This window comes from Rhipicephalus sanguineus, chromosome 1, assembly GCF_013339695.2.
Source record: "Rhipicephalus sanguineus isolate Rsan-2018 chromosome 1, BIME_Rsan_1.4, whole genome shotgun sequence".
Classification (NCBI taxonomy): Eukaryota; Metazoa; Arthropoda; class Arachnida; order Ixodida; family Ixodidae; genus Rhipicephalus; species Rhipicephalus sanguineus.
This window is the reverse complement of record NC_051176.1, coordinates 13,178,024-13,191,290: the sequence shown is the minus strand read 5'-3', so window position 1 is coordinate 13,191,290 and position 13,267 is coordinate 13,178,024. Positions and strand designations below refer to the sequence as shown.

The window sequence follows — 13,267 nt, the reverse complement described above, 5'->3', positions numbered from 1 at the left end:
GTAACAGTAAATGAGTAATATTTCTTCTTGTTGTTTCACACACACCAGTGCAACCAATACCCCTCCAGCCACAAGTGCCGCAGCCCGGACCTTCGCAGCCGCAGCCCGGACCTTCGCAGCCGCAGCCCGGACCTTCGCAGCCGCAGCCCGGACCTTCGCAGCCGCAGCCTGGACCTTCGCAGCCGCAGCCCGGACCACAGCCTCAACCCCGCCGAAGACAGCCCAGGCAGCTGGAGGAAGCTGTGTGCCGGGCTACGGCTGAGTACGTGCGGCAGGGCCAGTGTGCTGATGCGAGGGCCGTGGCAGACCGCAAGTTCCACCACAAGATGTTGGAGCAAAACCGGCGTGTACGTATAACTACAGCCATGCACATTCACGGCATAACAAGAGTAGCACAAGTTGCCAATAGGCCTCCAACGCTCAAGTTTGCGCAGCGCCGTCCGCCGCCCCAGCGGAGAGAGGGGAAAACTCCGGTAGCTGGGACGGGTCGCTCTTGCTTGGTTTTCCCATCGCGCGCGCGGAGAACGTGCTCCCCGGGCGCATTTTTCACGCTATGGGTGCCGTTCCTTCGTCGTACTCGAAAGCAGGCACGCAGTCTTGCTGCATTGTGAACTGTCACAAAAGTTTAAAAATGTCGAAGAGCCGAAAACTTTCTGTCATGTTCTACGGTTTCCAATGCAAGCAGTCCGAGGAGCAGAGGCGTCAAGAGTGGATTATGGCAGTTCGCCGCGATGCTTTCGCGGTCTTGTCACCTTGAAGCAGTTTTTGTCGTACACAGTATTACGAACTATTAACGGGGAGAAACGCGATGATCGTGCTCATTTGAAAGGGAAGTGCGTTTGTGAACCGAAGTTACAACAAATAGACAGCCGCTGTACGTTTCGAGATTGCGCGCTGGCTTTCCGAGTCAACCATTTGTAATGTTACAGCAGCGGAGCATTTGGGCTTATTACACCACAGTTTAAATAACGTACCGTGAGTACTAAGTGTTTAATTCAGCTGATTGCGGTACATTTCCCGTCGCGGCTCCCTGTAAACAGAATTAAGCTGTATGTTTGCACTGAGCGTTTATATTGGCCTTGCATGCGACACGCCGTGATTGCTTAGAAGGCTGAAGTGTTGCGCTGCTAAAATCGTGGTCATGGGTTCGATTCACGCATACAGCAGCTGCATTTCGATGGGAGCGAAATGCACTAACACCGGCGTACTTAGATTTACGTACACGTTAAAGAAACCCAGGTGGCCGAAATTAATCCGAATTAATCCACCACGGCGTGCCTCGTATTAATGTCATGCGTTCGGCACGTAATAAAAAGCCTTGCATGCCGCTTTGGAAACGAGCGGAAAAAGAACCAAGGTGGCAATTAAATTTTCGATGGCTTCGCGAATTCAGATGCGCTTATTATTGGGCACAAATCTCGGTATAATCATAAACATGCGCGATCCCAGTGGGTATTGTATAGTATCAGGGGCGTAGCCAGAAATTTTTTCGGGGGGGGGGGGGGGGGGGTCCAACCATACTTTATGTATGTTTGTGCGTGCGTTTGTATGTGTGCGTGTACATATACGCAAGCAAAATTGAAAATTTTCGGGGAGGGTTTGAACCCCCCCCCCCTGGCTACGCCCCTGTATAGTATGATGCTGACCAAGCGAGCTGTCGAAACAACCAAAGCGACATTCGAATGACACGGTGCGTGATCAGGCGTCGATATTATTCGAAATGAAACACGCCTCTGCAAGAAACATGCATCGTCGAAGTGGGCATGAAATATTTATTTATTTTTTGTTTGCGTATATCATTATGCTGTCAAAGGGAGCTATAAAAAAATCCAAGGCGACATTAAACTTGCGATCCGACGTTATCATTCGATGCAAAACTCGGCAAAAGTGAAACTCCCACGAAACTGAACACTGCGCATTGCGATGCAGCCAGTGACTCAACAGGGCAGATGTAAATTTATGCTCTTCACATTGAGCTCATAATAAATTTAAAGCCGCACGACAAACTTGGCATCCAAGCAGTTGAAAAGTTATCAATAGAAAACGCACGCGAGAGCGTGCTGGGTGATTGCTGACAGCTCCGAGTATACACGACTGCCGCAACGAATGTGCGTTTTACCGGTAACATAATTACAGAACTCGCGCAGTCACCTCCCTACTCATGTCAAAGAAATGTGCCCGTTCAGCATCTGCACGCACGTAGCGCTCGCACAAACAGCATCGCCCTTGACGACCTGCTCGGTCCCGAAAAGGTGGTCGATCAACCGTCCTCCTCTGGTAAGATTCCCACCGTTAAAACGTTTTTTTCCATCTCTGGGATTTTTCTAAACCTTCAGAGCAAGCGACACGTGAAGCTGCACGTGCACGGCGAGCAGAGACAGGTGGCTTTGGCAGAGAACAGCGCGTGCAGGGTGCCTGAACGTGCGGAGACAGCGCAGTCAAAAGGCTGGTGTGGGGACAGGAGCGACCGGTTTTCGCAAGAAAGGCGGCGAAACGCGTGCGACGCAGCGCCCCCTGGCCGAGCTTGGGAGGCCTATATCGCATCAATACTGCTCATCTTGTTCGCCAGCATGACACGGAGAAAGCAGCAGGCACGGCTTGCCTGTTAAAGCACGAGTGGCCAGCTAAAATTGGCCCATGGTAACACCGACATTTCCATTGGTGTTTGCAATTTTGTTGCTCAAGTGTGTAGTCACTTGTGCTAATAATTTCTCCGTGGCGACTGTACCTGTTTGCACGTGTAAGTGGTGTAGGTGAAATTGTAGTATAGAATGTATAAATTGGTAAACGACCTTAAAACCTACATTTAAAGAGGTCATGAATCACATCTCGGGCATGGTGAAACAAGGCATTCTACAAACATTCACTACTGTGAACACATCAGCCACATTTTGTAGTTGTATGAGGCACGCTGAGGTTGCTAGCGAATCACGCTGTTGCCATTTTTTTCGGGCGCCCTTTTTTCGTCCAGAGGCAGGTACTCACTATGTTCAGTGGCGGGTGCTTGTTATTCAACATAGAAGATATGGCATTTCCATTGGCCAGTAGCTGACTTGAATAGAGCGGTGTTTCAATCAGATGCGCTTCTTGGTGCAGTATGCCACCATGTGCCGGCGTTGCAGCGTTGGAATCGCAGTGCAGGCACGTTTCTTGACGTGCATTCAAGGTCATGACGCACGATGACGTAGCTTCTGCCCTTGTGCCATCCCTCCCTGTTAATTTCTAACACTCATGGGTATGAGACGAGGGAGGAAGCGCTTAAAGCGTGCGACAGATCGCTACTTGAAGCGCAAGACAATAAACATCAGTGCTGAGGTCAATCAGTTATTACTTGAAAAGTGGTACAGTACTCCTCTAATGGTTTTATTACTTCTTGTACACCTTCGCATGATGCAATTAGTGGTATTGCTTAGGCCCTTACTTGCCTAAATGAGGCTACACAAGCAGTTCAAGAAAAGAAGGGCAAATAGCATTCTTACCCATCTTTATGGAAAGAAGGCAGCACCTACAGATGCCTGAACGTGATGTTAAATGGATTAAGTTTCCTTATTGCTTGAACTTGGGAAAATATTTTGGTGCATATGTAAAGCGCACACTACTGCCATATTTGGGAATGTCGTACGTGTTAGGTGAACCTGTTGTGCGCATGATCTATAGACTGTTGAAGATCATTCCATTATAGTGTTCTTGTCATTGTGCCGTTCTGCAGTGCTGTTTCACATCAGTGTGTAGCCATTCACTCGCTGGTCAAAACACTACTCTGTTGTTACATTGAAATGTGAGCACTTGAGAAATTGGACTGCACCTTAAACTGCGGCACCATGTATTGACATTGCACGCGTACACTTAGTTTTGGTAGTGCTCTGCACAATAACAAAATGTACAGTAAAACCTCGTTAATTCAAAGTCACTGGGACTGTGAAAAACTTTCGAATTAAGCGGGTTTTCGAATTAACGAAACATACAAAAAGCGGGATGCAAGGAACTTTGAATTACTGAAAGTAATCAGAGGTGGTCGTTTGGCCTTCTAGTTTGCGGCTCCAAGGGTGGTTTTCCAGCAATACCCGGTCCCATTTTTGCCGCAAACCCGCGAAAACGGCGGGCCTCGCTGCTGTCAGCGCAAGAAAAAAAGAAAGAAAGAAAAAAAAAAGTCTCGTGGTCAGCTGAAATGCGTGCCTGCGGAAAAAACGGCGTGCTTCACTGCAGCACAGTGGTGACACGCGGGCTCACCTGCTCCTCGCAGCGTCAGCGCGTCATGATGCGGCCATTCGCCCATTCTTTCTGGTAAAATAAAGAATATGATAATGGCCAGTGTGACGGAATCCGCGATCTGTTCTGGCTGGAAAACATGATCATTGAAGTTTTCGAACTGAGTTTTCGAAGGAGGCGTTACAGGCAAGAACTCCGCCAGCATTGCAAGTGCGCAAATTGCCGGAGCAACCGCCAGTCGGAGGTTTGCATACATCATGAATTCCGTCAGGTCGTCCTTTATTATCTTTTCTTTTCCAAAAAAGAAATGGGTAAATCATGACGCGCTGACGTTGTGAGAAGCATGCGACATGCTGCCCGCGTGTCACCGCTGTGTTGCAGTGAAGCACGTCATATTTTCCGCAGGCGCACGTTGTAGCTGACCACGAGACCGCGTTTTTTTTTTCTTTATTACTTTTTTTTGCGTTAGCACCAGCGAGGCTGGGTTGCTTCAACTGTCACACATTAATATCGCTGCACTGCATTGCCCTGTGGCTCCTAATGGCCGTCGCTTCCACGGAGTTGCGGCGAAATCGGGATCGGGAATTGGCACAAGGCACCCAAAGTTTTCGAATTAACCGGGCTGGCGCTGACCACCGCTTCAAAATATCCACTCAGATTTACATTGGAAAATACGGGACCGCAGAAACCCTTCGAATTAAGCGGGATTTCGAAATATCCGAGTTCAAATTAATGAGGTTTTACTGTACTTGCATCCAAACACTGAGGCGCTGAGGAAGTCAATCATTATGTTTACAAGTGCTACCACCCGCCACGGAGGTCTAGTGGGTACGTTGCTTCACTGCTTACCCACAGGTCACGGGATCAAATGCCGGACGTGGTGGCCGCTTTTTCGATGGAGGCGAAAGAAAATGCTACAGGCCCATGTACCTAGACTTAGGAGCATGTTAAAGAACCCCAGATGGTTGAAGTTTGCGGAGTCCTCCACTAAGGCATCTCCCATAGTGATGTCATGGTTTTGGGACAAAAAACACTAACATTTGTTATTACGAGTGCCACCACTAAGCGGTGCACTTGCTTATTCATGTTCACGTCACGTATGTTTATGCTAGCAATCTGTGGGCCTAATGTGTTGATGTTGTGAAACAAACAAGCATAGATGGTCACAGCGATTGTTATGCATGTTTGTTTGGTGCAATCAAAGTCAATAATAGTATGCACTGAAAATACTACTATTCAGGAACAATTCAATTATAATCTGAGGCCTTGGTACCATCTTCTTGTAAATACATGAATTTTTTTCTCAACCAGCATCACGAGGCCCAGATGGCCAGCCAAGAACGGCTGGAAAACCAGCTCTGCCGCCTGACCGAAGAGGTGGGCCGGCTGCGCCACGTTCAGCAGCAGCGCCTCGACCAAGAGCGCAGGGCGAATGACTGTACTCAGCGCCTGCTGCAGCAACTTTTGGAGGCCCTGGCCGGTGGGGCTGCACTAGTCACACGCCCACCTCAGCCTCCTAGCGCCTAAATTTTATTGATATATACTGAGTATGCACAGCGCAATGAAACGAAGGCAAGAGAAGCACGCAAACGACATAGACTGGCACTGACTTCCAACTGAATTATTGAAAAGCATGAAGCCCGCTTTTACGCATGTGCACATCTTATCAGCAACTGAAACGAGTCATGAGTGAGCATCCATCTCTCTGTCACTTAGATACACGCTTGGCGTAATTACACACTTGATACCGGATTTCCTAATGTGGGCTGCCTCGAAGTGCATTTACACTTGTTGCAGTGATATGCAAGATGTCCGCCTGAATTGTTTTTTTACAAAAAAAAAATACTCTTGTGCTCTGATGTTGAAACGTAGCCCGCCGGCCCAATGTACTCTTTTCCACAGCTGAGTGGCATCTTGTATAGCACGTGAGGCACACAGTCGGTGTAACGATGAGCATGCTTCTTCGTGCAGGATTTTTTCTATTCTTTGGTGAGCATAGGGCAAATCTGACCTAACTTACAAGGCGCAGAAAACACCACTTTGACGTCATACCTTTGGGTGATCTTCTTAAGATTGCGATGTGGTGTGAAAGTGGTGTTTTCTGCGCCTTGTAAGTTAGGTCAGATTTGCCCTATGCTCACCAAAGAATAGAAAAAATCCTGCACGAAGAAGCATGCTCATCGTTACACCGACTGTGTGCCTCACGTGCTATACAAGATGCCACTCAGCTGTGGAAAAGAGTACATTGGGCCGGCGGGCTACGTTTCAACATCAGAGCACAAGAGTATTTTTTTTTTGTAAAAAAACAATTCAGGCGGACATCTTGCATATCACTGCAACAAGTGTAAATGCACTTCGAGGCAGCCCACATTAGGAAATCCGGTATTGTGTGTGTAATTACGCCAAGCGTGTATCTAAGTGACAGAGAGATGTATGCTCACCCATGACTCGTTTCAGTTGCTGATAAGATGTGCACATGCGTAAAAGCGGGCTTCATGCTTTTCAATAATTCAGTTGGAAGTCAGTGCCAGTCTATGTTGTTTGTGTTTTTCTCTTGCCTTCGTTTCATTGCGCTGTGCATACTCAGTATATTCAACACATGTACCAACCATCAACGGATCCTTCTAGCATAAATTTTACGGAGGAAGGAATTTTTGTCACTTTTTTTTTCTTGGCACACTTGCCCATCTACCACTGATGGTATGAAGCCCCAGTATCTGTAACATACAACAGTTCTTTATGTCACCATTTCATTAAGGCACAACTGCAACATTTTAGTACAGTAGACTCTCAATAAACGAAAATCTCTTAAATGAAACTGCTGCTTAAATGGAACAGCTGCCTCTAACATGATTGGTTTTGTGCTTGAATTCTGCACCCCTTTTCATCTCTCAGTAAACGAAACTCCTGTTAAATGAAACATATTTTCCTGGTCCCTTCAGCTTTCGTTTAACAGGAGTCTACTGTAATGCCCAGCAGGAGTGTCCAAACTGCAATGCTGTACCACCAGCTGACAGTGGACGGCAAATTGAAAGGTGTCTCATTGTTCTAATTCTACATTACTTATGATGCCTCATGGCAAGTCTTTGCATTTTAATCCTGTCTCACGAAATGGCAACATTGCTTTCTCCAGTGCAATGTCTTCATAGGCTAAATGTGTAAGAAGCGTCGCACACACAAAAAAAAAATCTTGTGACAAAAATTCCTTCCTTGTGTTCCTTCCCTGCATTCATCTAGTCTCATCTATGTAATGTGTTGAGGCAGGAAAGTGAGATTGTTTTTTATATTTTGTTCATTCTGTGTAGTTTGACGACTTTATAGCTTGTCCCTTGCGTCACATTAACTCGGCACATGGTGAATGCATGTTTCCTTTGTTTTCATTGTATGCTTTTTTTATTTTTTGATTAACACAATGTTATGGGAGTTGCACATGCCTTCTCTTTTACTGTGACATGTGTATTTTTGGATACAGGCTGTGATCCCTTTAGTGTTTTTTTTGTGGTTCACTTTGAATGTAGCCTTTATGTGCAATATTGCTCATTTATAAAAATGTGCACTCAGTGCTTACTTTTGCATGTGGAGGCGCAATCATTCCTGCCAGTAAACAATAGTTTGTATGCATTTAAATACCAATTAAGGTGACTTCCAGATGAGCAACTTTCATGAAAATATGTACCTTACTAGTGGCAATACACAATAGACTAAAAAACATTGTTTGACGTTGTGTGATATCAACAAAGCATACCTTTGCACTTTGTCTTCGGGAGGGAAGTCATGGCAATGTGATATGCTGTATGCTTCCCTGCATTGCAGGAATGCGATGTTTCGAGTACTTTTACTGTTTGACGTAGGAGATACAGCCGTGACCACATACTGGTGGTAGGACACTGTTACGTAAAGTCAACTTAACAGTGTTTTTTTTAATGGATTACTGTCAATTACTCATGTAGTGTGATGCATGTAAACATTTGGATGTTTTTTTTTGTGTGTGCTCTGTCATCAGCTGCATGAAAGGAACAACCAGTGAAACGTTATCTGCCATTAGTGGTGCATTATTACAAGCAAACGCGGTTCATGGTATCGTGTTCTAAGCTACTGTTCTTACAAGATGTACCATACTGTGTGACATCCAATGCAGTTTCCATACAGTAGTTACATTATTGTATAACAGAATGTGTTGCTTGAATGAATTGTTCGAGGAAAAAAAGGAATGAATATTTATGCAAGAAATAAAACATCAACTTTGAGGGCTTTTATTTGCGCATATGATGCTGGCTTGCATTGTACAAACTGTGCAGACACATACACAGCTCTTTTTACAAGCACGGACAGGTTGTGTGCATTCATCAACAGTGAAATATTTCCTTTTGTCACGCGATTAGGGTGCACGTACCGGGGTTCCTCGTTTGCAGGGTTTGTACGGGAAGTATTGGAAGCAGCACAAGCATCAAAACGAAATTTAATATCTGGACACACCCTGTGTACATGCTATGACTGCTACTACACTTTGCATCTTGTACTTGTGCTGTAACTAGAAAATTCCAAGTTACTGAGTACCGTTCTTCCAGTACAGGCACTTTACGTTCACGTTATGCTCATTGGTAATTTCACTTTTCTGCATATGACTGCACTTCAAGTGAGGCATGTTCTCTGGCATGGCAGATAATGAATTTCAACAGCATTTCTGTCTCTTGAACACTGTGCGATGGTTGTGTGGTCAACTGACATAGGAACTGGAAGTGGAGTGAACGACGACACTTCTAAAGGAGCGGAAGGTGTTGTGTGCGTTGCATTTTTGTGCGATCGGAGGCTTCATTGCTTCCATAGGGAGTGAAAAGACAAACAGGAATGGATGTCAATGAGCACTGCGAAATGACAGCATACAGCTATCTCAGGCGGGACAAAAGAAATGCAGAACATACCTACAGGCAGAACAAGTTGTTCCCCATCTCATTCACAGCAGCAAAAATTCTAACAGCTACATCACAATCGCTCGTATGCCAAGACAAACGAGAGACCTTTCATATGTAAAAAAGACAGAACCATGGTTGCATTTCAGTGGATATTACAGGGCAATGGCACATACTCGACAGCAGCAGCAGCAGCAGCATCAAAGGGGCTACATTTCGTTACTAAGCAATGAAAACTTTCGAATGTAAAAAAAAAAGTAACATTGCAGTGCATGCTATGCAACACAATTCAGCCACATTGCTTCACCCATTACACAGTTGTGAAAAGAAGTCGCCAGACAAAATATTGGCGCGTAAAAAACAACACAGCTTTTATCCCACCCTCAGCAGCAAGCTTAACACATGAAATGTTGTATGGATATGACCACGCTCCAGTGCAGTGTATGTTCATACTTTTGTTTTACACTGGCTTTTCTGCAAGAATGCATATGTTCTCTTTTCATCACAATTCTTGTACCATGCCTGAAAGAGGTCACACATCAACGCAGTAATAATATGTGTAAATCAATTATTTGACATCTCTTAAATACACATTACTCCAACTGCTGCTTTACGCATCTACCAACGATGCTGTTGGCGTCGCAACCGCCGGCGCACCCTCCTCAAGTACTCGTAGTGCTGCGCACGGGTGGTGCCAAAGCGCGCAATGACACCGTCCCGTACTGCGCGCCCTCTTAAATAATAGCTTCTTGTGGCCCTGTTTCGGGTCAAACCCTGTTGGATGGGGGACCCGTTAGAATCTTCGCTGCTGGTGCTGCTGCTGCTGCTGCTGAAAAAGTCTTCAATGCCTTCAAACTCATCAACCGGCTCAGTGGCACCCTCACCTAAGCATAGATTATGAAGGGAAGCACATGCTGCAATAATGTCAGCAGCACGCTCTGGCTCGTGGTGGAGGGTGCGGTAACGCTGCAAGCACCGGAAGCGGGCTTTAAGCATGCCAATGCACCGCTCCACAATGGAGCGCATGGTGATGTGCTCAGCGTTGAACCTGCCTTCGGCACTGCGCTCGGAAGGATCACCAGAGACCGGGATGAGGAGCCACGGCTCCAATGGGTAGCCACTGTCACCTGCACAAAGACGGAAATAGTGTACTATGCTACGTATACCCATGTAGCATAACGTTAGTAGTCAACATCAGAGGCCATAATGTTACATCACTGCTGCAACAATTGTCGAGACCCTTAGTGCAGTGCTCTATTCATTTGTTCTGATCACTTGGGCCACATCCTTCTAAAAAGAAGTCGCACAGTGATTGCACTACTACTTTTTTTTTTTAAACCTTCGGGCAGGACCCAGGGGGTCTCAAAATTTTTTAACACAACTTCTCCCGTGAGGAAAACGTTTTAATCTCACCAAGCAGGTATTCGCCTGGCTCTGCAATGCGCCCCGCCAGGAACCGTCGGCGCAGCCAGGTCGTCTGCCAGACGAACGAGTCATGGTCTGACCCCGGTCGCATAGGGTCGATGGCCAGGATCCGCATCGCCGCATCGCAGATCTGGGAAAGCGTGCGCGGCGAAAGCCCATTGTTAGCAAGCAAACACAACAAAAGATGCCGGCGCGGGCGCAGTAAAACGAAAGGCAAACAAGTCGGAGGTTAACTCACGATCATAACGTTGAGGGCGTAGAAGTGCTTCCTGCACATGAACGAAGCCTTGCGGGGTCCCTTGGGCGCCTTGATGCCGATGAGGGTGCCGTCGATGCAGCCGATCACTCCCGGAATGGCGCCGAGCCGAAGGAAGCCTTCTTTCACGGCCGCCTTTTCTTCGGTCGTCGTCGGGAAGCGCACCCACCCATTTTGCGCGCCCACTTTCACTATAGCTTGAGCGACGCGTTTGACGCATTCGCTCACAGTCGATTGCGCCATGTGAATCGTCGTCTCGCTCCCGACGGAACCTTGGAAGCTCCCGGTCGCAAAGAAGCGCAGCGCACACAACACCTTTTGTTCCACTGAGAGCCGCGTCGCTCGCACCCCTTCCAGTTCCTCGGCCAGTTGACCACACAACCATCGCACAGTTTCCTTCGAGAGTCGAAATGCCGCCGAAATTCGTCATCCGTCATGTCAAACGCATCGTCGGGCTCGCGTTGTTGTCGCCGGCGTCGCATGAGCGCAACCGCCATCCCGATCAGCGGAGCCGCCATTTTCGATGCTTTTCCAAACGACCCGCTCTCTGGCGATGCTAAAAACTATGCCTTTTCTCTCTGCATAATGAGTGTGTAAACGTCATTTTGACGTCACGCTTTTTTATGGTTGTTTGATTGACAAATAACATGGCCTCCCTTCGACCAATCGGAGACGACTAATGGCGGCGAAAAGCATAGAAAAAGGAATAGAATCGTTCCGCGATAGCACCCCTGCTCTTCTATCACATTCAGTGCATGGTTGCCTGGCATCGCGTGGGGCGGGAGCGCTTTGTCTGAGGTCAGTGTTATCGACTCAGACCTCAGGTCGATGACGGCGCCGTGGTCACTTCGGAAGTCCATTCCAAGTATCACATCCCTGGAGCAGTTTTTTAGGATTACAAAGCTCGCAGGATAAGTCCGGTTATTGATAGTGACTCGCGCCGTGCAGACACCAATCGGCGTTATCAGATGACCTCCAGCGGTCCGGATCTCGGGGCCTTGCCAAGCAGTCCTAACTTTCTTCAACTGTGCTGCGAGCGGCCCACTGATGACGGAATAATCGGCTCCAGTATCGACGAGAGTGGTGACGTTGTCGCCGTCGATCAGAACGTCGAGGTCGCTAGTCCGCCGTCTTGCGTTGCGGTTACGTCGCGGCGTCGGGTCACGGCTACGTCGGTTTGCACCGCTGCTCCCGCGTTGCGTCGTCAGGTCTGCTTCCGGTCGCAAAGTTTCGTCTTCAGGACGTCGTTCGGCGTGCGGCGGGGGCTCGGAACTTCGTCGCGGCGTCGTCGTCGACGGCGGAGGATCTTCAGCATTTCGTCGTTCAGCAACCGCACCTCCATCGGTTGCTGCCCTTAGTTTTCCGGATATGGGCTAGGCGACCAGCCCTGGTTTGGGCCAGTGTACTGCCGGCGGTGCGGTGACATGTAACGGCCGGGCGATGGCGAGCGGGAAGGTCGTCGTTCTTGCCACTGTGTTCCGGCGAGGTAGTGGTCGATGTCGCGAGGCCGTTCGCCTGGCTACGGGCGCGGCGCGTTGACCGCGAATGCGCGTAGCCCCATCTGACGGTACTGGCAGCGGCGGTGCGTGTGGCCGGCCTCCGCGCAGTGGTAGCAGAGCGGGCGGTTGTCAGGGGTACGCCAAACGTCGGTCTGTCGGGGGGCGCATTGTTGTCCTGTCGGCGGGCGGTATGGCGTCGGTGGTGGTGGCGGCGGATGCCTGGCGGCGGAACTTGCTGCGGCGGCGCGGCGTCTTGACGCGGGCGAGGAGGGGGGCGTTGCGTCGGGCTGCAGCAGCATAGCTCATGGCTTCCGGCTGAGCCTGCAGTGCTTCGGGAATTCCAAGCGATTGCCGGACTTCCTCGCGTACAGCGTCGGCGATTGAATGCACTTGATGCTACGGCGGGGGTAAAAGCTTTCGCAGTTCCTCCCGCACGATCGCTCGAATCGTTTCACGGAGGTCGTCAGAGCAGAATGATTGAACTTCTGCGTAAGCTGGCGTCGAGCGGCGATTGAATTGTCGGGTGCGCATCTCCAGAGTCTTTTCAATCGTCGTCCCTTCGGAGATAAATTCCTAGACAGTACTCGTTGGGTTCCGCATTCAGACACGCGAACAGCTCCTGCTTTACTCCTCGCATGAGGAAGCGAACTTTCTTGTCTTCCGGCATTTCGGGGTCGGCGTGGCGGAAGAGTCTGGTCATCTCTTCTGTGAAGAGCACCACGTTTTCGTTTGGCAGCTGCGAACGGGTTTGAAGCAGCGCTTCGGCCCTCTCTTTGCGGATGACGCTCGTGAACGTAGAGAGGAATCCTCGTGCGAAATGTGTCCCACGTTGTCAGGGTTCGCTCTTGGTTTTCGAACCAGGTGCGAGCGGCATCTTGCAAGGCGAAGTAGACATGCCGTAGCTTGTCTTCGCTGGTCCAGGCATTGAAAACGGCGACTCGGTCGTAGGCTTCCAGCCAGCTTTCCGG

At 48.6% G+C, this 13,267-nt stretch overlaps 2 protein-coding genes across 2 annotated transcripts in view; one reads left to right on the top strand and one right to left on the bottom strand.

The window, feature by feature from the left end:
• Window positions 1-5,830, top strand: part of LOC119379633 (uncharacterized) — a 157,731-nt gene extending 151,901 nt beyond the window's left edge. The window contains 2 exon segments of the mRNA XM_049412052.1: window positions 49-347; window positions 5,521-5,830. Of these exon segments, the coding sequence (XP_049268009.1) occupies window positions 49-347; window positions 5,521-5,736 (515 nt within the window). The 3' untranslated portion in view covers window positions 5,737-5,830.
• A 2,709-nt stretch (window positions 5,831-8,539) lies between these two features.
• Window positions 8,540-11,080, bottom strand: LOC119389502 (putative nuclease HARBI1). Its single transcript, XM_037656799.1, has 3 exons — window positions 10,783-11,080; window positions 10,533-10,674; window positions 8,540-10,246 (listed from the first exon to the last, which is right to left on the bottom strand). The coding sequence occupies exons 1-3, from the start codon at window positions 11,041-11,043 to the stop codon at window positions 9,738-9,740; spliced, it is 912 nt and encodes a 303-aa protein (XP_037512727.1). The 5' UTR covers window positions 11,044-11,080; the 3' UTR covers window positions 8,540-9,737.
• Between the last annotated feature and the right edge of the window lie 2,187 nt (window positions 11,081-13,267).